The sequence below is a fragment of the Mesocricetus auratus genome, unplaced genomic scaffold (genome assembly GCF_017639785.1).
Source record: "Mesocricetus auratus isolate SY011 unplaced genomic scaffold, BCM_Maur_2.0 Super-Scaffold_100003, whole genome shotgun sequence".
Classification (NCBI taxonomy): domain Eukaryota; kingdom Metazoa; phylum Chordata; class Mammalia; order Rodentia; family Cricetidae; genus Mesocricetus; species Mesocricetus auratus.
Window position 1 is genome coordinate 50220242 of NW_024429188.1, and position 25434 is coordinate 50245675.

At 45.7% G+C, this 25434-nt stretch overlaps 1 protein-coding gene across 1 annotated transcript in view; it reads right to left on the reverse strand.

Annotated features, from left to right (window-relative positions):
- Window positions 1-24113, reverse strand: part of Slc16a2 (solute carrier family 16 member 2) — a 112846-nt gene extending 88733 nt beyond the window's left edge. Inside the window, exon 1 of the mRNA XM_005086543.4 lies at window positions 23487-24113. Within this exon, the coding sequence (XP_005086600.1) occupies window positions 23487-23928 (442 nt within the window). The 5' untranslated portion in view covers window positions 23929-24113. The remainder of the gene's footprint in view (window positions 1-23486) is intronic.
- Between the last annotated feature and the right edge of the window lie 1321 nt (window positions 24114-25434).

Genomic DNA, 25434 nt, shown 5'->3' on the forward strand with positions numbered 1-25434 from the left:
GGGCTGAGGGGCAAGGCTTGGAGGAATAGGTTGGGAGGGGGGGATAGTTGTGGGCAGGAGAAGGGCTAGGCAAAGAAGAAATCCTCAGAGCAAGACAGCTGCCAAGCTAAAAAGTTCCCCACAACAGGATGAATCAAGACCTTTCCAGTCAGAGAAACCACAGTCTTGGCACTAAGCCGGTGCCAGCAGGTGACCTAGTTAGAGGGGTGTGTGGCTGAAGACACCAACGTTCTGGAAAACCTAATAGATGCTGCAGAGTAGAGCATGAGAGGACCACGGAGGGGGTCATGAAAAGTAGAGCTATCAATGTCCCTGGAAACACACACGTGGTAAGAAAAGCAGCTATTAGTTGTATTTGAAGTATCCAGAGTGCAGTAGAGTTAGCCTGAGCTGAGATGTGGGAAGAGCATATGTAATTGCTTTGAAGGTTATATCTTAAGTCTTCGAAGGAAAATCAGTACTTTTTCTACGAGTGGTTTCATAATGGGATGAATAGAGATTCATGAGGGTAGGGAATGAGCATCAATCATTAGGTGTCTACCCCTGATCCTCCAACCTGAGTAAATGAATTACCATCATTCAGTCAGAAGCAAAAGGCTTCCAGCCTAACCTGCTCATTTGTGTAGGTGAAGAAACTGAAGCATAGAGTAAGGGCTTAGTCTATAAGGACATAGCAAGCGAACATGACACCGATGAGGCTTGAGCCCAGGTCTAATGACTATCAATGCTTCGTCCACAATCCCCTCTCTTGTTTGACACCAAGCTCATTTCAATGTACATAAATGAAAATTACCAACAAGTCAATTGTGCCTTGCTTCCCACTAGCCATTTTTCCATTCTGTTTCCTCTGTCGCCCCCAAAGAAAGCAGGCCAAAGATCTACAGACTTTAGCAGGATAAAGCACAGTATTTGGAGAGTGATAAGCACAGCTAACATAAGGACATGAAGAAACAACTCCCGGGGGTTGTCTCAATACCGACTAATTGACGTTTGAGGCATTTTTCAAACATGTCATTATCCTTGTAGTTGAGGCTGCCGGCGATAAAATAGTGGGAATGATGCCAAAATTCCCGAGATAAACAAACAGACAGTGTCAGCCTTAGTTTTGGGTAACCTGCTTCCGCTAGACATTCCAGCTTTCTCTGCTCAGGAGCCGAGTCTTAGCAGTCACATAGCTTTGGCCAGATCTCTACCAGTACACACAATTGAAACCTTGCAGCCTGCTTTGCCACCATAGCTCCTCCCCAAACCCTCTGTCTCTGGAAAAACTGAGGCAGTCTAGGGATGTCCAAATGCCCAGCAAGAGTACAGCTCTAGGGGTCAAACTCAAGGACTTGGAGTCCAAAGATATGGTCTGATGTAGTTTCACCATTACCATACTCAATTATGAAAGCATGGGAAGGCAAGTAATTGATCAGGCAAGATGAGGAAACGTAATATGAGTATTCTATGCAAATGGGGGGGGCAATATGAACCTAAACACATGTGCTCTGCTCTTATTTTCCTGTCCAGCCACTTTGCTACAGATCATTGCCTCCCTGAGCCTCAGTTTCCTCAACTAGAAAACAATCAAAATACTCAACTTGACAAATGGATCCCTATTATTAAAATTATCTAGCAGCATGTGTGTGTGTGTGCGCGTGCGCTAAGCAAATGTCATGCCTTGAGTCACATCCTCGGCAAGATTTGCATTTTAAAAAATTTGATACAGGGATTAAGTTGTCCAGGCAATGCCTCAGCCTCCCAGATAGCTGGGGCTACAGACCTGTGGCACCAGGTCCAGCATCAAATAAAATTATTTAAAATATTGAGTTGAAGGCTGTACTTCAGCAATTCTAATTCAGTGAGTTCATCTTTAACCACAGAGAAACTGTATTTGTAACACAATTCCTAGTGATTTTATTGGTCAGTTGAGGTTGCCACTGGGGATTTTCTAACCCCTACCTTCTATGAATCTGAGGCAAATTAGGAATCCATACTTAGCCATAGTAATCAACATCCCCATCCCCCATTTTTTCTTACTATTCTTTTTTTCTTTTCTTTTGAGACAGGGTCTGTCCTGGAACTCACTCTATATACTAGCCCGGCCTAGAATTCACAGGCATCTGCCCGCCTCTGCCTTCTGAGTGCTGGGATTAAAGGTGTGTGCCACTACTCCCGGCTCCATTTTTTTTAATGTAACTGCCTCCATATGACTCAGGTCTGGATACTTCATACAAGAAGCCAGCAGGTCCCTCTAAAAACTCACAAAGACTGAAAAGGAACATGTGGTCAGGTTGTCCAAAGGACACAACTAAGGCCTCTTGCATACTGAATAACCTTTTCTTGGGATAAGCAATAACAGTTTTATGTAGGAAGAGAAGGGCACAAGCTTATTGAGGGGTGGCACAGGGAGAGGCATTCAATGACAAGTTAGGGCAGGATCGGGTGGGGAGGAATGCATTCTTTGTTGCAAACAGTTAGGTAACTCTGTCATCCTGTCATCCTCATCCTCACCTGGGCCTTGGGCCAAAATCTGCACTTCCGACAGCAAGAACATAGACTGAGTTCTTCTTTTGGGCATGACTGGAAGCAGGAGGCTGAGCCCAGAGGCTGAGGGAGAACTGGATCAGTCTTACTGGCTTAGAATTCCAAGTTCAAAAGTTCTTTCCTCAAACGTAATAATATTGTTTCTTTTCTTTCTCTCTTTTTTCTTTTTTTCGGCTGTAAGCTTACTACCAAGTAGGGTTTCTGTGTATGTGGTAAGCAAACTTCAGTCACCATTCCCTGGATAGCTACATGGCAGAATCCACTAGAACTCGGGATGCTATCTGCCTGCCCTACTCAGTGTTATTGGGCCGGCAAGAGAGGAACTTATCTTGCTTGCTTGCTCTTTTTCCTGGAGAGAACTGATTTGGGTTGGATCTGGAAACTGGAGGTGGGGAGGCCAGGCTGCCAACGGAAGGACGGGACAAATGTGTGGGAGCTCTGTCCTGTCCAGCTGCATCTGGAAAACAGAGGAGGCAGACAGTGCTTTGGGAATTCCAGACTTGGTCAGAGGATGGGCGAGAGTGCAGCACTTCCCTGGAGCTCAGAAACCTGATCGGCCCCAAGGGAAAGAGAGGAAGAAAGAATGCTTGGCCTCCACAATTCCAATAAGAATTCATAGACAGGGCAAGGAAATAGGACCGTCATTTGCCAGGTGTCCAGCAGCAAAGTAAAGCTTGGGGCTTCCTGTGGGATTTCTTCTGGGTATGGCCAGTAGTCAGAGCAAAAGCCAAAAACTCTGACCTTGGTTGCTAAGAACAATGATTTGGAAAACAAATCCAAACATATAATACCTTTAAAGTAGCCTTGCGAATATGTCCTGAAAAGACAGCATGGATCTGGCTTTGATTAACACGCCTGTAATGAAAGATAGGAACTACTAGGATACCCTTTCTTCAAGCAACACTCCACATTGTCCCATCTTTACCTCTCACTTCATTTCAACACACACTTATCAAGTACTTATGATTGATAGTGCATTGTGTCAGGTGCCAGAATCCGCCCAATTCTTCTTTATGAAACCTTATGTCAACTGTTAGTTCTTGCTATCATGGATGGTCTTGATTTAAGTATGATGTTTGCATCTCTTTGTTCATACAGGTGCGTAACCTAATTCTGTATCCCCCTTTGACCCTCTTTTATCACAACACCCAGAAAAACATGCTGTATTTAGCAAAATGAAATGAGTCCCCTTGGAGAAACTCAAAGCAAATAAAGGAGGCAGAAAGGTTAACACACACTGGGATAAAGTAAGGACCTAGTAAGTTTGAATCAGTGAACCTACATGAAAAACCAAGAGCAGTGGTGCATACTTGTAATCCCAGCAGGGAGGACTAGAAGACACAGAGATCCCTGGTGGTTCCCATGCCAGCTGGCCTAGCCAGAGCAGTGAACCCCAGGTCCCAGTGATAGAACCTGTGCCAAAAAACAAGGTGGATAGCTCTTGAGAAATGACACCTTAGGTTGGCCTCTGACCTTCACATGTCTGTATACACATGTATTTTTACACAAATACACACACACACACACACACACACACACACACACACGAAGAAATGCAGTGCACAGTCAGAATCTTTTTGGTCTAACACTTAATTTTCATTAGAATTACTGCCTAGTTTTATTTTATTCCTGGAGAATGGTGGTTATCGGAAAAGCAAATCCAGATTGTTCACTTCTCATAGACATTCAGATAAACTCCCTACCCACTTCAATGTGCACACAAACACACACAAATTAGAACTTACCATTTATTATCTGTCATTTCTTTACCCACAATAATGGGTTAGTAATAACATCGTAAGACAAGCTGCATTTTCCCAATATGCCCGTCTTACTGATTTGCATGAACCCAGGGTTGGCACCACTCTTATAGGTGAAACAAGAAATCTTTTCTGTACATAAAAACCTAGCAAAAATTGCTTCTGGGAAAGGAAAAAGGATCTTGTGACTCTGTCACAGAGATTGCAGAAGCAGATGGTCACCTAGTCCACAGAGCAAACAAGGCAGCTCCTCCTAAGAGAGAGTATATCAGGACTCACCAACTATTTCCAAGCCATTCTCTCACCTGATCCTCAAAGTATGTAAACACAAATCTAAATGTTTTGGCATACATTTGATTCTCACCTGGACTCTTCCATGCCTTTCAATGAAAGCTGGTGTTTTGGGTCTGTGAGATGTCTCAGTGAGTAAAGGCACTTTCTACCAAGCCTGGTGACCCAAGTTTGATCTCCAGGACCCACATAGTAGAAAAAAAGAAAACTCCTGGAATTAGTCATCTAGCCTCCACACATGTGCCCACTCCCCTCGAAAAATGTGAAAAAGACTGATTTTCACCAATGAAGACATTGATGTTCAGGGTAGTAATAGGGGGTAGGGCATGTTATGGCGGAGGCCCCTGACACAGAACAGTGGCAGAACTTGGTGTTTTTACATGTATATGTGGATGTACATGAACATCTGTTCACAAGCATAGGGAGGCCCGCGGTAGGTACAGTGGTTTTTGATGGCTCTCCACTTACTTATTGAATCAGGGACTCTTGCTGGACCCGGACCCCACAAACTCTGGTTGGTCTAGATAGCCAGCTTGCTCCAGAGAATCTCCTGGGACATGGAGACATGAGGAAGCTGAGTTAGAGCCGCACAGCAATTCATACGAAAAATGATCAGGAGAGGGTCACTCAGTCTACTGGTGTAGAGGCATTACATATGTGGGGACCTTACAGGGCAGAGAAATATGACAGGAGAACACAATCAAGTGACTCAAGGCTTCTGGGGTTAATAGGGAAGGATTACTATAAAGCCGACTGACCTCTACAATGTCAGAGCTGCAAAAGGCTTTAAGAGTTATTTGAAAGCTCGGGGCTGTGGTTCAGTGGTAGAGTATGTGCCCAGCATGCTCAAAACCTCAGGTTTTAGTACTCAGTACTGGAGAGAGAGAGAGAGAGAGAGAGAGAGAGAGAGAGAGAGAGAGAGGGAGGGAGGGAGGGAGGGAGGGAGGGAGGGAGGGAGGGAGGGAGGGAGGGAGGGAGGGAGGGAGGGAGGGGGAGAGAAAGAGACAGAGAGAGTCAGAGACAGAGAGACAGAGAGACAGAGACAGAGACACACAGAGAGAGACACAGAGAAACAGAGAGAGAACACTATCTAGAAGCATATACTGGTATCCATAGAGGAGCAGGAAAAGGAGACTCCAGGCTTGAGAGTCAACAGGACTGTATTTGAGTCCTGGCTTCACTGCAAATGCTAACACTGGGCCTTGGATAAATGACCCAATATTTCTGCTCCTCAATACCCTTAAGTGGAAAATATTGGAGTGAGAAGCATCCCCCCTACAGAGATATTTTGAGGATTAAGTGAAATAATCCATGGAAAAATTTTAGCATAATGTCTGGAATGTAGTAAGCTGTCAATAATTTCTTTTAGTCAAGAAAGTTGCAGTTGAATTCTCGCTGTGCCATTATTAGCCATTTTACTTTGACCAGATCAGTGGCAATTTTTTCTTGGAGCGTCTTTACAGTGTTATTGTAAGGCCTCAGTGATATAATTCATATATGTAAACATCTAGCTTGATGGTAGGTACACAATAAACGCCCAGTGAATACTGGCTGACTCTGAGCTGGAGTATCTCTAGGATATGAAACCTGGGCAGTTTTCCCAGACCTTTGCTACAGTACCCCATAGTCTTGCCTCATCCTTTGTGCAGCAGACTGAAAACTCAAGCAGGCTCACTTTGTTCAGATGAGAACTGATACACAGTTTGGTGCTTTGCTTTCATTATTATGGGGCTATCCTCACTTGCTCCGCCAATTCCTCAGCTCCAGATCAAACAATCCAGGACTAATGAGGCAGCTACCTACCCATCTCCTGGGGCACACATTCTTTGTACCCATCCCTAACCCTGTTGGAACATTTATAGGATTTCTCTTGCCTTGGAGTCCTGGGTAAGAGTGCAGGAGTAAGATCAGGGTCTAGGGGAGAGAGACTGGCCTGTCTCTTATGCCAGTCTGGGAACATGCCCAGCATATGTCTAGCTTGAATCCTGTGAAGACTTTCAGTGGATCTCTACTGGAGACCAAGGTTTGTCTCTCAGGCAAATGAAAACTGTCGAGGGATGAGAAGGGTGACTTCCAATGATATTCAAAGCTTCCATTGCTTAACAGTATCCTTCAGAGAAACAGATCCAAGGGAACCAGCCATCAGTTAAATATTCCCCTGGCACCTAAGCCTAGTCTTTTCAGGCACTTCGAAGTGACTTAAGAAGCTTCTTTTTGCACTTGCCAAATACCCATTGTGTGCAAAAACCTTTAAGAAATAGCTGGGCTTTCACTTCAATTCATATGGATTGGCATCTGACACCCAATCAGGATTAGTGTGACTGTTGCTAGTCAACCCGTTACCACTGCCAAGCAAGTGCTAGAAGTGTATAAATCTTATTTCCCATGCTTTGGTTTCCTCACATGTAAAATGAGGCAATGGACTATGTGGCTGTTGTCTTGAAGCTGAGTCTGCAATCCAGTAAAAGACTAGCTATCTTACATGTGCACACATACACACATCCTCATCCACTCTTACTATATCCATGTTCTCTCTCTCTCTCCCTCTCCCTCTCTCTCCCTCTCTCTCTCTCTCTCTCTCTCTCACACACACACACACACACACACACACACAGTTAGATATGCTCACATTCTCAAGAACACTCACATAAATTTAGCCTGGACATATAATGCACAAAACCAAACAGGCACTCACAGATACACACAGAGACATGAACACAAGCACACACTCACATTTCTCAAGGCATCTTGTACAGAGCCCTTATGGTATTCTCTTTCTTAGAAACCTGTAACAAACACATCCTGATTCTAGAGTGAACACACATTTTGGGCTGCCCATTTTACTGTGATAATTTTATTTTATTGTGTTAATCCTATTTTATTCCTATCATTCCATAAAAATATTAACAGTGTTTTCTTCCATCCTCAAAGGCATCCCAGTTTCCAATATAAGTGGTATGATAACCCTACCTAAACCCCTGTCACTATAGCCTCAGGCTTGTTCCCTTCATGAAAGACTACCTTATTCTCTGATAATGTTTACCTCTTCAACTCCACCACTAGGAATTCACTTTAGTGTTTCAACCAAGCAAATAAGCAAAGCAATTTGTGGGTCCACATCCCACAGACTGAGGGAAGGATGGGATACTCTATCATTTGACTTGAAAGGTATCTAACCTCCGAAATTTTAATTGGCCTCAAAGTGGGTAGTAGGCTTCCTCCTTTTGGTCTGATCATTACTAATTCTCCAGTTATGTGCTTTCTGCTTCTAATCCTCAACACTCTCACTTCTGCCTTCCTTTTCCTTGCCCTCCTTCCTCTTAAAGCTTTATGCCCTGATGATATGCTTCAGGCTCTTTCTGAAGCAAATTTACTCTATGGTACCATATTTCCATGACTTATTCTCAGAGATCTTTGGAATAAGAAATGACCAAACCGGGGGTGGGGAGTGGGAGGAGGTTGGGGGAGTCACAGGAGGAACAATGGGCAGTAGCAAGAGGAGAGAAGGGAGTACAATTTAATTTCCTTTAGGCTCTGTGACTAATTTTCATTAGGATCATTGCCTAAAATTTCTTTTAGCTTCAAGGCATTTTGGGCCAGTGACTATTCCTGTGGCTGGATTAACTGTGTTTTGAAAAACCTCTGAAAATGCTGTCAGCTATTTGCAAACATGGCTATAAATACATTGTGCGGGAGTTGCAGTGTTATTCCCAGAGCAACTGGGCAGGACCCATGCTCTCCAGACATGTGGACACCACACACTGCAGTCTGAATTTTAGCAGCAGCTGTGCTAATGTGCAAACAAGATGGAGGCCAGGAGGAAATCCCAGCAAGGGCAAAAGAGACACTATCAAGGTGAAGTGCGGGGGGGGTGGATGGTTTAGAAAGAGTGTCTTTTTTGGACTACTAGAAAACAAGTCTAGAGAGAAGTGGAATGCTGTGATGTGTTCGTTTCACAGCTAGGAAGTTCTTCATATGGGCACACTTTTGGGGTGAAACTATGCACTTTTAATGGTTAATGTCATAAGCTTAAGCTTAAAATCAGATATATGTTTATATATGTATAATTTTGTACGTAGATGGAGCTGCTTATACATGTGTGCATTGTGGATAATGTCTCAGTCCATATACACCTGCGCAAGCACACATGTAAATTTCCAGACCAACTTACAAATATGAACAGGATGATGCTTCATATAGAAGGTTTGAAGAACTTTCTAAAGGGTTATCACATTTATTCTATCATTTGAAATTTTATCACACAGCTAAGAGGCAGGGATTATAACTTCTACTTCTCTCTTTTTCTACAGAGAAGGAAAATGAGACTCGGATTTGGCCAAGATTATGGATCAGGTAAATAGTAAAGACAGGGCTCTAACAGTGTCTACCTAATGTCAAATCTTGTGCCACATAGAATGTAGAGAAGTGAGACGAAGGAGAGTTAAACCATAGGAGCCTCAGTGGAAGCTCCCATCCAAAGGCATCTTTTATTTCAATGTTTAGACTAAGTCCATGAAAAAGAAGAGGGCCTTGAAGCCAGTGCTAGCCTCTGTTGAGCCATGGCCTTGAATTGTAGCCTTGAGGTTTCTATTCTTGTCTGGAGTACCAGCCAAGTTCATGCATGGGGCATACGTGAGCCACAACATTCTTCAGCATGTTCATTGGTGATACCCTAGAAGCCATGGATAGTTTCTTCAGGTTAGAGGCTGAAACAATAGATTTGTTTCCTCCTCATTCTCTCCTGTGACTGTGTGTGTGTATCTATCTTTCCCTTTCTACAAGGCGTAGGCTCACAACATCCGGTCTGACCGGTTCCACCTGAGCCTTCCATGTTTGAGACATTTTATGAAAAGGGCAGATAGCACAGGCCTAAATGTGAGTGGTGCCATCACCAGGCAAGGCAGCAAATGAAGGTCTCTGTACCTCCCTAACCTATGATACCATGTCTCTCCATCTGTTTAGTTAGCAAGCCTGCAGAAATTCTAGTTTTACTTTGAGTTAGTCTTTCCATAGACAAAATGTATGTCAAAGCAAAAACACAAAACAAACAACAATGAAAATCCCAAAGAAGCCAGACCAGTTTGGCTCTTGAAGCATGCAACTATCTTATTGTTGACCACTTGAGTGGTTAGAACCTGATGATGCACAGAGCAACACAGAGGCTGATAATGACATCAAGGTTTCTAAGATCACCGACTTGAAGTCACTGGAATAGTCACTGTTGTGAGAGGCTCAGTCTACCAGCCATCTGAACGCAGAGGAGCCTCGCTGTTCTTCTCTCTCATCCCAACTCTACACCAGGATTTTAACTTGATAACTTCATTTTAACTTGAGACTTCCAGAAACATGTTCCCCTTTTCTCTCAGAAGATAATCATCCTTCCAAGTACTATATGGGAGGTCCCAACCAGCAAAGAATTCATGAGGCTTGGCAGGATGAGCCAGTGGGAACAGGATACAGAGCACCCTTCTGTGAATGGAACTGCTTGGGTGAACTGCAATGTGTGACTGTGTAGGCTACTCGTGATTATTGATCTTTTTTCCAAAACTTAGAGAGGAGTGTATAGACTATTATAACTGATGTGAGATGACACCACATATGAACTGAGCATAAACTTAAGTATCAATGAATTGGCCATGTTTATCAATTGCACTTTACATACATTTATCAATTGCACTTCCAGCATTTAGCAGTCTAAATAATAAAAGTGTAGATCTACTCTGCCCTCCCCCAGCATTTACCAGTCTAAAAATGGATCTTAGGGACTCTGAAGGTCCTAATCTAGTCCTAGGCTTGGGCAACATGAGAGCAGCCCAGGTGGTACCCTAACAATACACCCAACTCCCAATTCTTGGCTATAAATTGGGCTAGCCTGGGACACATTTGCTCTTTCAGGCTCCACTATACAGGTTCATGAATCATAGACTATTAAAGGACAAGAACAGCAAACATGTATGTAGCTTCTGCAATATGTCAGATGCTGTTCTATGCCAGTTTATAAACTCATGTCACAACTATATTCAGTGAGTGATTTTGTTATCGTCCTTTTACAAACAGGGAAATGGAAGTACAGAGAGTTAAATACTGTGTGCAAGGATAAACAGCTAATGAATGGTGGAGCCAAGGTTTATCCAAACAGTTTGGCTGCACATCAATGCTGATTCAAGTTGGCTCTATGAAAGGGTCTGCCCCACCCTGCCCCACCAAAACAAACTTCTTTTAAATAATAAAACCATCCTGGTATCTGGAAAGTGATATTTTTGTTTGTTTGTTTTTTAAAAACTTACTTATTTTGTTTTCTGTGTATGAGTGTTTTGCCTGCAAGAGTAACAAGTATTCTCAACCACTGAGCCATTTTTCTAGCCCCTGGAAAATGCTCTTAAATCGGAGGTTATTCAGGAAAGATTTCCCACAATGCTAACTCAGTATATCATAATTTGTTCTAGTAATTGCATTTTCTCACTTGCACAGGTACACACACATGCATACACATGTACAGTCTCCTCTCATCTCTCTTTAAAATTTGTTATATTTATTTATTTGCATGTGCACGCATGTGCGTGTGCACGCCTGTGTGGGCATGTGTGTGGGCCTGTGAGTGAGCATGCGTGTGTGTGCCCTTATGCCATTATGCTATGATACCTTACAGGAAATCAGTTCTCTTCTACCACCATGTAGGTACTGAGGGTGGAATTTAAGATTGCTGGACTTGGTGACAAGTGCCCTTATGTGCTAAACCATCTTGCCTCTTTTGATGGAATTCTTCAAGGATATAGGAGTGAGGCTATGGAATAGTTATTATCTCTGAAAGTTGTCTTGACTTAAATCTGTGAGGCTATGTTGCCATTTTCATCACAGGAGTTCTCTTGTTCACCACTTCACCACTCCCATCATCATCAAGCTCAAGGTCTCCCTGTGAAACTGTTCATTGTCCAAACTTCTCCCCTCCCCTCCCCTCCCCTCTCCTCTCCTTCCCTCCCCTCCCCTCTCCTCACTGGTGACAGTATTTTTCTGGATCCCAGCTACAAGATCTTAGTTAGACCTGGATATTTCCTTCCAGAACTCTTGTTTCTATGACCTTAATGGTACAAGTCCTGTTTGCGTGTTTGGTCACACTACATGTATCACTTCTTACCCACACACTTTTACTCACATGTGTGCTTTGCCTGCACATACGTCTGTGCACTACATGCATGCCTGGTGCCTGAGGAAGTGGTGAGTCTCCTTGTGAGTGCTGGGATTAGAACTGGGGTCCTTCAAAAGAATAAGTTCTCTTAACCACTGAGCCAACTCTCTAGCTCCTTACCCATACACTTAAACTTCATAATACTACCACGTTTCGCAAAACTTCTGTTGCAGCTTTCAGAAAAATCCTGTATTACTACTCCCATGGAACATGGGCTTGGGAGACCTGGGTTAGAATCACTGTGTACATTCAGCTCTGTTAAATACTGACAGCATGGCTGTAGGTCATTCATTTGCCTTAAGTCTGCTGTCTACTTTTTGTTCCTATAAAAGGGGAACAGGAATTCTACACACCCCTTCCATACAGTGAACTTTCCCCTAATTGACACAAATCATATTAATTTTTCATTTACCAGGTCCCGTCAATGTAGCACTTGATGTGATCAAAGACACTGGTGCATTATGAGCTTAAATGATTTCATTTAACTGTCTGTTCCAAGGATTTAAATAGCTGAGATGTTAGATACAATGTGTCCAGTAAGAGATGACTATTGCGACTCAACAGGATTCTTTCTCTGGGGGTTCACAGGATCTGGAGACCATTTGGGACCTAGCCTGGGAGTCTGAGAGCTTCTGCTACTGTGCTCTTCTTGGCTGTGGAATGCTTAGAAAAAATGTCTGGACTGCTGACATAGAAAAGCAGGTGGTGTGGCCCAGGCTGCTGTGCCACAAGCCATTTTCAGGCATCTCATTTTGTGGCCAAATGCCCGGACATCCCCCCACCCCATGCCCTTCTCTCCAAATGTCCTCAGTAGGTTTTCTTCCCCTACCCTTCCACCCCACCCCACCCCACCTGCCGGGTAGGGCCTAATGGGGAACAGTGACTCACTGGATTCTCATAGGGCAAAAAAAAACCACCCACAAACAAAACAAAAAACAGACAATCAAACCCAGAATCTGAGACACAACCAAATTGTCTAATTTTTCATTCTGGTTTTTGGGTTTTCTTTGCTTGAGACATAGTAGTGCTATGCAGCCCAATCTGGCTTTGAACTGATCCTCCTCTGCTTCCAAGTACTAGGATTATAGGCCTGTATCACCATGCCTGCCAAGGAATTGTCTAATTCTCAACTCCTATACTGTTACCTTTGCCCAGTCCCCACATAGCTAAGCCCTATGTCAAGTTCCAACCCTACCAGCAAGATTTCCCTGATTCCACATTCTTCTCTCTTCACCCACATCACCACAAGAAGATGATAACAACATTCAATTCAGTACATATATTTTTCCATTTAGCAATAACCATAGTTATTTTGAATACTGTATCTTTTCAAATAAGTTGTAAACTTCTTAAGGGACACGTCTATGGCTCACCTGGAGGTCAGCCCAGCACTCAGTAAAGACATATTCACTTGAATTAAACATACATTCATGCCCTTAGAGGGGAATGGATGGGGAGGTCTTGTGAGGGAGGAAAGAGCCCACACTTACCAAATATTTAGTAGGTGCCAAGCTATATGTTAGAAGCTGAACATGTGTTGTCTCTTTTAACCTCCACATCAGCCATGATGTTATTTTATGTATTAAAAAGCTAATAAATTAGCTTAAAATTGCAAACTTTGTCCAGAAACCATATGGTAAGGCATCTGGATCTAAAGCCTGCAGTAAAAAAAATTGGAGGCAGATGAATGTACATAAGTAAGACATTGATTAAATAAATTATGATGTGCCCACTTAATAGACTCTGATATGGCTGCAGCAAAGAATGAGGGCTTGCTTTATGGACTTAATGGTACACTTGGAAGTTTGAAGGCAAGTTAGAAGATGATGTGGATTATAGTCATTCATTTGCACTTTAAAAGTAGGCTATACGTTCAAATGCTAGTACAGATACAGAATATTTCTGGAAGGATACCCTGGAAAGCACTGGTAGCCTTGGCGAGAGAAACGGGGTATCAGGGAGATGGGAGGGAGGGAGGGAGAGACAGAGAGAGAGAGAGAGAGAGAGAGAGAGAGAGAGAGAGAGAGAGAGAGAGAGAGAGAGAGAGAGAGAGAGATTTTCCAGCCTTAACTTTGGAAAGTTCAGGATAAGTAAGGGAGCATCATGCCAGTGATTGAACTGAAATGTGTGTAACATGCCAGTAACTCAGTCTTTTCACTCACTCCTCAACCTCTTTGCAAACCAACCTCCACTACAAATGGTTTGAGTAACAACACACCTTTCCATACATAGCTCAATTATAGATCTGTAAGATAGGAATGGGAATCTCTCTCTCTCTCTCTCTCTCTCTCTCTCTCTCTCTCTCTCTCTCTCTCTTTCTCTCTCTCTCTCCCTGTCTCTCCATACTTTGCCCGATCTCTTGGGTGGGGTCAGATTGGAGACAGACCCCAGGACTGTTGTTACACTTATGCCATTGACCTATAGCTTTAGGCCTTCAGTTCAGACACATTTGAATAACTGAAAATCAAGATGTTTACTTGTGGTATTTTTTAAATTCTTGTGTTAAAGAAGGGCTTGCGGATCACTTTTTTTTTTGCAAGATATGAAAGAAAATGGTGGTACATTCTTATAATCCCAGTATTTGAAGTCTAAGGCAGGAGAATCACCATGAGTTCTAGGACAGCCTGAACTACAGAGTAAGGCCCAGTTTTAAAACAAAACAACAATAAAATAAAAGCCATTTCCTTAGACAACTAACTGGCCCCAATGAAAGTTTTCTAAGTGGCTACTGAAATGCAAGCCCAAAGTACTACTGTTGTCCTTCCTTGTGAAGGTCGCAATCCTGTGGCCTCTGTTCTCTTGGGGCTATCCTGTTTAAAACATAAGGAAACTGGCCCACTCCAAAGCTGATTGCAAAGGACTGAGACTCCTCCTAAACTTAATGTCCCCTGGCCCGGACCTTCTGACCCTAAATATCCCTTTCCTCCTTCCTTACTACCTGCAAGAGAACAAGGCTCTGTGAAGGACCCTCGGGAGGAAGTGACACCCTAACTCCACCCACCAGCCACCCCCCCCCTCAGCAGTTCCTACTGAAAAACCCAGCCCTTGACAGAGTGGGATCTGTGAGCTCCTGCCAAGAGCTTTAAATATTTCCACATGCCTTGTTTCCTAGAATGTATATGACCTGGGATCTGACTCCTCTTCTTGGGCTCTCCGAGAGCTGAGGAACAAAGGAAACACAACTAGTCCAGTCTTTAGCTTTAGGACATCAGATCAAACTGCAGAAGAATCTGTAAGGAAGTTGGGGAAGAGGTGGAGTGGGGAGCGAGAGGGCAGGAGGAGAAACATTTAAACAAAAGCAGACAAATTCTGTTTCTAGGACCTAGACAAGCAAAGATCATCATAACAATGGCAATGACCACAATTTACAAAGACCTTTTACAAACACACGGTCACATCCCACCCCAACAGAGCTATCAAATGAAATACTGCTTTCTGAGCACAGCTTTGAGGCCTTTGGACATGGACTCCTGACTTCTAGAAAGGCTATGTGATTTGTTCAGGACTAAAGAACAAAGAAGTGACAGTTTCTCTGACACTTTTTTGACTCAAGAATTACGATTCTTCACACACAGACTCTGGGTCTAGTGAGATGAGTGGTGAGAAGATGATGTCCTGTATCACAGGATTGTCCACCCTTTGTTACTAAGTCCTATCTTCCTTAGTTATAAGGATGCCCAGAAGATGCAGGAATGAGAAAACTCCACAGTAGTGTCCTGTGGTCGCTGCTCCCACAGCTGAACTATGTGTTAAGTCAGGATAAAGAAGCAGGAGTTCTGGACTGTTGTGATACAAATCCGAGCTTTTGCCACATGAACTTGAACATGATACCTCTGTGCTTTGATTTATCTACAAAATGGAGGAAGTGGTGATACCTACATGATTAAACCGTTGAGAATTAAAACGAATTGGTACATTAAAGTGTTCAGGATGGCACTTCACATAGCAGTAATTGCCGTTAAATAAAGGTTGTGTATTATCACTGCTGTGTCACTACAATTATTAGGGTGCTCAGCAGAAGTATGGAGCTAAAAGACAAAGAAATCCCACTGTGGAATGCAGCAGAGGCAGTCACCCTAGGCTATATGCTTCATATTTTCCTCCAGTAGCAGAGAGGGCAGGCAGGAAGTCATCTCCAGTCTTCTACCCTGTTCTTTCATACCTGTATGAAGGACATAGGCTATCAATGGGAGACTTCTTTTGTTTGCGAGTTTGGTAACTCAAAGACGTGACTAAAACTGTGCCCTCCATCTCATAGACATCATGTTTGAAGGAACTCTGCTGACTTGCCCAGACAGCCATTATCCACCCAGCTGTACACACATACACACAGGTCTGAACACATGGGTGCATGGACATACCATTACAGCTGAGGTAAATGGCAGACAAGTAGACACGCAGGATGAGGCAGGGAACAGTCTGTGTGGGGATGGCTCATTTAGCGACATCTCCTTTCCCTGTTTGTGTTCAGCCTCGTAGAAACAGGTAAGCAACTAACCCAGGAACTACCCTCTCCTCACTCTGCGCTCCTTAAAGTACTTTTGTTCTTTTTATTCTTAAGGGCTTGAGTATCTGTTTTCTTCCCTCTTTGATCTCTCAACGACCAACTGTCCATCTTCTCCTGGCAAAAAGAGAGATTCTAGGAGCTTAACATAACATGAATCGGAACCCCGAAGCCTAACCCAATCTGGAGTTCTGGAGTCCTAGGAGATGCAGAACAGTGACGTTGAGGATTTAAAGCAAAAGTGGGGAGATTTCTTGAATTTTATTAAGACTCAACTATAGTATTACCGCCTGGGCTGGGTGCCTAGGGCTGTGCAAAGAGAAGGCATGGAAATGGCCAAAAGGGTTTCATAGCGACTATTCTACCACAGAACTCAAGAGGTGATGGTTTTTGTACTCTTGAGTGCTCTGTAGAATGTCACCTTTCACTCAGAGTGGAAAGCAAGAGAGGGGAGAAAAGAAAGAGGGAAGAGGGGTTTTCATAGGATATACTGGTGGTCTTGAGACCCCCAAATGGAGTTGAGCTTGCGCAACACCTTAAATTCCACCTGCTTTTCTAACTGAGCAGTGGAGAACAAGAGAATAGAGAGAAGAGTTTTGGGGGGAGGAAGACAGCACATCTAGTAAAAGTGATAAAAGTACGCGATGAAAAGTGTGAGAGCTGAGCCACTGTGACTGGGACAGCCAGTCTCACACTTTCCTCCCGTATCAAGCCCAGAAACATGAAAAGTGCAGAACAGAGCAGGACAGGACTGCTCAGATGAAGTGGCTACATGCTTTAAGGCAACCCAAATGGGCCAAATTCTCCAAATAAGCAGCTAATGCACACACCTTCAGAGCAGGTGGCTAGATGTCCCTTAGGTCTTTTTATCACCCCTGAAGTCAGAGATGTGTGGAATGACTAAAACTCCCTTCTCGGCAACATTTGAATACTTAGGTAGTAATCGGAGTAAGAGGAAATACAAATTCAGAGTGGAACTTGCAATAAATGTTTCCTACTCTCACAATTGGGGAATAGCGAATGGGTCTGGGCCAAGAAATATGAGCCAGGCTGACCATAGTCACCACCTTCTTTACCTAGCATGTTTTCTAAGGTTAGACACTTTGTGTCTATCTCTGTCACAATTAGTTCAACTTTGTAGAAAGATGGGGAAAGACTTCTTTCAGATGGAACATTCACAATGCATGACTGAGGGTATACATGTTTTAAAACACCCATGTTTCTAAGAACAAGGCGTTCCTGCCACATGTGGTTGTGTCTGCTTGGATCTGAGTACTCGGGCAGTAAAGACAGGAGGATCACTGCAAGGTTGAGGGCAGCCTGCTCTATGTACTGAGAGCTTCTCTCAAAAGAGAACCAACCAACCAACCAACCAACCAACCAACCAACCAACCAACCAATCAAGCAAGCAGTCAGGCAAACAAACAAAACAAATCCTCTTCTCTAGGGTTTACACAACCAATCCCAAGTGAGAGTTTCTTTCAAGGCAAGAAATCCCCCTCCACCATGCACACAACCTAAACAAAACAAAATCCCAAGCAATTCTTTCCTTCTAACACACACACACACACACACACACACACACACACACACACACACACCAAACAAACAAACAAAAAAACAAAGCAAACCCCAAAGACATTGATGGGAGGAGCAGGGCACCCTCCTGAGAAACTGGTCTTCTCAAAAGGCTGAGGTAGCGTTCCTTACTTCTGCAAATGCTGGTAGTCTAGCTACTTGCTCATTCTCTACAGAAATATTGCCAAATGACAAGAAAATAAAAGCCCCGTGGAAAAGGAAGAGCACTCCGTGCCTGCTGCCTCATTAGGCACACTCTCAGCCAAACTAGAGCAAAGCTAAAGTTGACCAGGGATTAAATGCAAGCATCACAACCTTCTCCAAACTCAGCCACTCTTTGCTATGAGATCCCCAAGCCAGCTACAAAGATGCCCTGTCTGAAGCCCTCTAATAGAAAGCACTGTGTCCCATTTAGAAATCTTGTTTTTCATTTCTAGCCTGAAGTAACAGCAAGCCAAGGTCATGCTTAACATGAATTTCTGAGAAATGAGAGCAAGCTGTAGGAAATTAAATTTTAATAAAGGGATCGCAGGCTGGAGAGTTGTTTCAGTGGTTAAGAGCACTTCTTGTTGCAAAGGACCTAGGTTCTATTCCCAGCACCCACAAGGAGGCTGATTACCTCCTTGGGGACCAGGGCATCAGGCACACATTTGATACACAGACAGACAAAACACTCATACACAGAAAATAATAAAAATAAATGTATTTTTAAGAGAGGGGTGAGGCCTGAGGGACTGCTTTCAGTTCAATGTTTTTGAGTAACAGTCAAATACTTGGAAAGAGCATCATACAGACCTATCCTGCTAACAGCAGGCCAAGTTGAGAGAGTTCTTTTGGAAACTCAGTTCTCTGCTGAGCAGGACATTGTGGGAAAAATACGTGTATGCTCAGAGTAGCTCTTACATACTGAACAAAAAGGAGTGGGTCTTTTTAGTGGTGCACGAATAGCCCAATAGCTTTAAAAATAAACAGATAAAATAGGAGAATGATGTCTATGTGGTTTCCTTTGCTTTCCTAATACACTCCCAACCCTACCTAACTGCCACTTCAGGAAGCTTAACAAATTTTTGTTTGCCTGAATGTGTCAAAACTTATGCTAGGTGAATAGTAAAATATAAGTTATCCCACAATTCTGGAAAGATATAATGTTGGGATTACGAAGTTCCCATAGATAGCCTTTCTCACTTTACAGATAACGGAGTTATACAGCAAGTTGGGAACACAGGTTGTGTAACTCCTAGTTAGTGCCTTGTTGCTATCATTGAGGCCACTAGCTTTGAGGGGGGTACAGATTTGGTCTGAGGTCTTGCTCTTTTTAGATTTAGAATGAGTTTCACTCTCTAACACCACTAGCAGCAGGAGGAGGAGTTGAGGAGAGAGAAGTTGTTTACAGTGATCACTTGAGGACTGGATCTCAAGTGCACCCAAGGCTCCAGACTCACCCAGCTATCAGCTCCAACAAGCATTTTCTTGTTCGACTTTCCAGTGCCCCAGCCTCTCATCCTCATTCTTTACAGCACAAATCAAGCTCACAGGTTGAGACCCACTTTGGTTGGAGAGGAGGCAGAGGAATGATTTGAAAGATGCCTAGCCAATGGCCCTGTGGCCAGAAGCACTGTGGTTATCACTGAGTCAACATGACCTTGCTCTGCTGGACAGTAGGTAGATGACTTCAACCAAAATCAGGGGGCTGACAGATTTACTCAAAAGATATGCCTTAATTTCAAAGTTAACAACTTACCCAAGAACCCAGAGAGACACTGAAGCAAGTAGCTCAAAACCCCACATTGAGGAGAAGGACAGCCTGCTCTGCCTCTGCCCCCACTCATTTGGGCGATTCAGAATCACTGTACTATCTGGTGCATTTTCTGGGCAAGAGAAATTCTTAGTTTCCATAGTAGACTAGTCTTTCTCATCCCTAGAAAATTCTAGCTCCATCATGGTAGACCACCAACCCAAACCGTCTTGTACCATCAGTGAAGCTTCCTTCCCATTGGTCACTTTCTTTAGTAGTGAGAGCCCTAGCCCTGCCTCACTCAGAATTTTCCAAGGACTCTGTTATAAACTCCCTGATAGAAGTGCTTCTCATCATGTGTGGCTCAGTGGCAGACTGGGAGTCAAGGTTGAAAGAGCAAAGTATGGGTTACTCTGAAGCACTTTAAAACAGACTTTAGTTTGGGTTCAATGTTAGCAACTTTGGCTAATTCTTTCTTATCTGTTGAGATTAAACCCCAACCTCACCTCTACTTAGGATTTCAAGAGCGAGTTGAGACTAGCAACCAATACTCTCTTTCTCCTCTTGCCCATCATAAGACTTAGCTGTTGTCTCAAGAAACCATGCTTGCTCTGTATATCCCATAAAATTGACTGTCTCCTGCCCTATCTGAGGCATTTTCTGGGCAGGAGAAATCCCTAGTTTCCATTATTTCTACAAAATCTTATTCTCCTTTCTCTTTTGATCTTTTCACCGTTTACTCCCTAAACCAGACCTTGGCTATTTGTTTCACTCCCAGAAACCTTTTGACTGCCAGTCTTCCTAGGCCTAGGTCCTAGGGAGAGTTGGCTTCCCTTAAATAAGAGCAGAAGAAAGGACACAAAATATATAGCTGGCGGCACACCAGGACCTCAAAACCACAGGATCCACAAAGATTGTATATTACCTGCTCTAGGACAGCCTGAATTCTACTTCCCTTCTACTTGTTCCTTGGCCGGTGACAGAGACTCCCTGTTTGGAATTGTCTCTCGGACATCACAATGACCTTTCTCCGGGACTTTCAGCACTGCAGAACCTTGAACCCATTAAGCCATTCTTCAGAACTTCATGGCTATGTCAGCGTCAGGCCTAAGCAAAAGCGATTTGGGTTGCAGAGTACCTCCAAATAGTAAATCACCACATTAATAGAACTGGGCAATGCATCAACTTCTTAAGTGCCCACCCCCACACAACTGGTTATTGGGCAAATACTTGCTGATAAAGAGAGTAGCAAAATACTAAGTTTTCCCCATCTGTTTGATACTCTAGGGCTGTGACATAGGTGGCCAAGGAATTCTTTTGTTTGTTTGTTTGTCTTCCGAGACAGGGTTTCTCTGTGTAAAAGCTCTGGCTGTTCTAGAACTGCTTTGTAGACCAGGTTGGCCTGAAACTCAGAGATCTGCCTGCCTCTGCCTCCCAAATGTTGGGATTAAAGGCATGGGCCATCACCACCCGGCAGGAATTTTGAATAGACTGGAGAAAGTGTATTCAGGCAAAGACATTTGGAATCTCAACATTTAAATGGTGACTTGGGCCAGGCATGGTGGGACATGCCAACAATCCTAGCACTTGGGAAGTTGAAGCAGGAGGACTGCCACAAGTGTAAGGCTACTATAGGCTACCCAGGGCTGCATGACAAGGCCCTGTCCCAAAAGACAAATCAATAAACAGCTTCAGAAAGCTGACAGTCTCAAGAAAGGTACTGCAGAGGATGAAATGTTTCTGTAAAATACAGAATATAGTAGGGTGTTGTTAGGGACTTCCAAAATAAAAACCGAGGCATTCCTGAGAGGCTCGGCATCAAAAATAACTTCAATGAAATCACAGTATACTACAGCAAGGACCTACGTAAAAAGTATTCTCAGACCCTTGGAACATACCAAATTCCTTTTTGTCTCTTTCTGACCTGTATTCTCTATAGTTTAAGCCAATAGCCCCAGATCCTTAGTGGACCTAGTATGTGTTAGCACACACACTAGCCACACCTCTGGGAAGACTACAGCACCACCGCCCCCTCCAGCTGCACTGTGAGGTATTGACCGGAAAGTCCCTGCCAGCCCTCCCCCTGAGTCTCCTATGATCACCTACTTTGAAGTCTGTTCCCCAGCAGAGAACCTCTTCCTGGTAAAATAGTGGTTTTTCCAAGTTTATTGCGTGCTCCTGAGGCCGAGCTCTAGGCCTGACCATATCACATAAATGCCGAGGCCTAACTTCAGCTCAGCCTCCATTGCTTCCCTTTAAGTGTCCCTTAAACTTTGCCACTGACCCTAAAGGCCACTAGCCTGCCTTCAACCCCAAGGCAACTCTCAGCAGGTGCCCAACCCCCAGTAACCTAGGCAACAGCCTGCTAGGCCTAGCTTGGCCGCCTTCCTAAGAGTCCCTGATCTGCATCAACGCAGGAAAAAGGTGGTCCCAAGCAATGTAGACACAGCCTTCCACCCAGTTGTCCCATGGAGTCCAGGGAACCCTCCACTCCAGTATCGAATGGCCTAGGTTGTTGTGAGACTGCCATTTACAGCCGCTGACCACACTCGAGATTTCCTCAAGTGGGGCCTGTTCACTGCAGCTGTGCCAATGGGTCACAAGGTCTGAGGCACAAGAGTCCCAAAGCCCCTTCTGCCAGATAGTCCAGCGAAGCTGCAAACAGCACGTCCTCAACTGAAGGCTGTGGGAGGGGCATATCTAAAAGTAACCCACAAGTGGGCATCCCAGAACTCAAGGTTCCCACTTCGCTTGATAATCCCAAAGTCCCCTCGTTCGGAGGTTGGCAAGAGAGGACCCTCGCAGCTCCAGGAGAATACCGTGTTTTCCACTTTTTCCAAGTACGGAACTTGAGAGGTGTTGTGCACACTTCCAGCTGTCCTAACAGCCCAAAGAGAGGGACAGACTTTCTTGAAAGGGTATGGCGAGACCCCAGACAGCTCCAGAAACTCTCATCAGAGCTGCTGAGGGGCTGCTCCTGCAAAGCGAATGAGTCTGTTTCCCCAGGTCGCTGAAGGGTCTCCGTGTTAGGGAGTGGGCACACATAGGGTCCCACAGGCACGTGCCTGTAAGGCGAGGGCTATGTCTCCAAGCCTGCCCAGTCTTAGGGATGACCAAGCCAAAACTGGGGTGGTGGGTCAACATTCTAACTTCGGACGGAAAGAGGCCCCCATCGGATAACAGAGGTGCAGGGAGTCAAAGACCGGCAGCTGAGGTGCAGAGTGAGCTGCAAGAGCCATTCTTTCTGCTGCCCCCTGCCTCCTTTGGGGCTAGGCTTCCAGTGCACAGGGAGCCACTCGCTCCCCGGGAACAGCGGGCCTGGCTGGGCCGTACCCACAGCAGGCGCGCACACGCCCCCCCTCCCCGCCCGCACTCCTCCCTTTCTCTCCTGCAGACGTACACGCCTACCATGTGTTTGACTCTAAGCGAGGAGTCATCACGGTTCCTGAAGTGATTTTTGACAGAAAACCGCTCTGGTCCCCGAAAAGAACAGGGGCTGCTGCGGAGCCCCACTGTTGCATGCTTCTTTTGGAGCCCTTCAACCTTTCTACTCTCTCCTGTCTACACGACCTCGCTCCCCGCCCCCGCCCCCAAATCCTCCAAATATTTTCCCCAGCACACATGGGCAAAGTACTTTAAGCAATCTAAAAGGTGAGTCTGGATTTGTCCCAGGGCAAAAAGTTCATTGCTTTGCCTGTAACCAATGAAAGCCCCAGTTCTCACCCTTGGGACTGTTTGAGCCTAGGTCTCCACTGCCCAAGCTGCCCAGAGCCCTGCAACCCATGCCAGGACTCGGACAAGGCAGGCACTTTGAAAGGGCGCCTTAGACCAAGAGGTATGGGGGTGACGGGGTGGGCATTCATCACGCCCACAATGCCAGGTGGGTCACGTGGAGTCACTCACCTGCTTGGAACTCCACTTGGCGATTTTTCTCTTTTTCCTCCTCTAGTAGCATGGAGTAGAGGATCCCAACAGAGTTATGGATGCCGAAGATGGAGCCGTTGCACCAGGTGGCTGCAAACACCACTATCCAGCCGAAGCCACCTTCGGGAGGCTGGAAGCCACGCGCGGTGCCTCGGGTCTCCACTGTGGGCGTGGGCTCGGGTTCTTGCACTGGCTCAGCCTCAAACCCCAGCTCCGGCAAGGGTGCAGGGTCGGGTAGGGGCTGAGGCTCAGGCTCTGGCTGAGGCTCGGGCGGGGGCACTGGCACTGGCTCGGGCTCAGGCTCAGGCTCAGGCTCGGGCTCAGGCTCGGGCACCGGACTACACACCGGCTCCTGATACTCCTGGTTTGCCTCCTGACAGGGCCCCTCAGCTTCCTCGCTCGCTGGGCTTGGCAGCGCCATCGCGGCCAGGGGACTGACTGTGGCTTGCTGGAGCCGGAGGAGCTGTTGTCTGGCTTGTACTTGTTTCTGCTGCTACTGCTGTTGCTGCCGCTCCGAGCACTGCCGCCGCCGCTGCCTCAGCCCCTGCCTCCTCCTCCCAGCGCCCAAGCTGGCCAGCCCGTCCCGCGACAGACGGTCCCTCGAGCCCTCTCCTTCTCCTCCCCCGTCCAACCCCCCTCCTTCTCTCCCCACGTCATCTCTCTCTCCTCCCCCTCCTCCTCCCTCCCACCTCTTCCTCAACAGGCAGCCGCTACAACCTCGCTCTTCTCCCCGGCCCTTCCTCTTCTTACTCGCCTACCTACTCTGGGTGCTGCTGCCACCCCCAAACTGCCCTCCCAAATCACCGAATCCCATTCTTGTTCAGATGCTTAGAAGAAGAGTTGAATTAACAAAAGAGAGGAAACTATCCTGTTACCCCTGCCCTCTTCTCCCTGCAGGTCCCAGAACGCACACTGATCAACCCGCAGCCTCCAAGGAAGACCCTGCCTGTTCCATTAGTTTACTTCCTCCTTACTTACAAGCAACCTGCAACTAAACTGGTCCTGGGAACCCCAAGACAAGAGCTAGTCCGTGACAGACCCCACCCTGCCCTCGGGAGTCCTTGTGTTCCCACTTGGACTCGAGACGGGGGACCTAGAGGCTACAGCCTGGGCTTCGGACAGAGGGTGGACACAATCTACTCAAGACTGGGACGCAGACCCCCCACTGACCAGAGCACCCCTCAGAGTCTCCCCTACCCCCGCGCTTCCCGGCAAATCCCTGGCGGGACTGAGGGGAGGAGGCGGCCCCGCAGCGAGGCCCGCCCCTCCGGGCAGTCAATCAGGGCTTTGTTTGCGCCAACCTGGAGCCCAGAGGAGCCACAGCAGGCCGGGTCTAGGCTTGGCCAGGGCAGACTCTGGGCCAGGAGCCGGTCCAGGAAAGGAGGGAGGTACAGTGACACCAGAGGGGGCCGGGCTCCGGCCCCCTGCAGGACACAGAGCTCAGTTTAGGTTCCTCTTGGCTCTCTGTTCCAGACTCAGGAGCAAGAAATGGGGTCCGGTTCGAACTGCTAGTTTGGCCAAGGGCTTTCTGGCCCTGACATCCTGGTCACACTGGTCCTCTGCTTTTCGAGTGCATTGTACTTTGAAGAGTCCCATGCAATGGGACGTCTTCCCACCACCCACCTCCCTCTTCCACCCACTCTTGAGGCCAGACCTCGGAGTCTCACTGAATGTCCAAAGCTCAGACCTTAGGCCTACCTCGGAAAGTGGGGCTTTGTTCTCAAGGGGGTGCCCGGGTCCTGAAAAGGGGGAAGGGGACTCTGTCTTGTTGGTGAGCAGTGGTGCCCAGCTCAACTCTCATCCACCTGGTGATTCCGTGCAACTCTGCCGTCCCTAAGAGTCTGCAGTTGCACCGGTAAGAGGTGAACTCCGATGACTTTTTACCTCGCATCTGATTAGCCTTTCTGCTAGGTGAAAAACTGCCCGA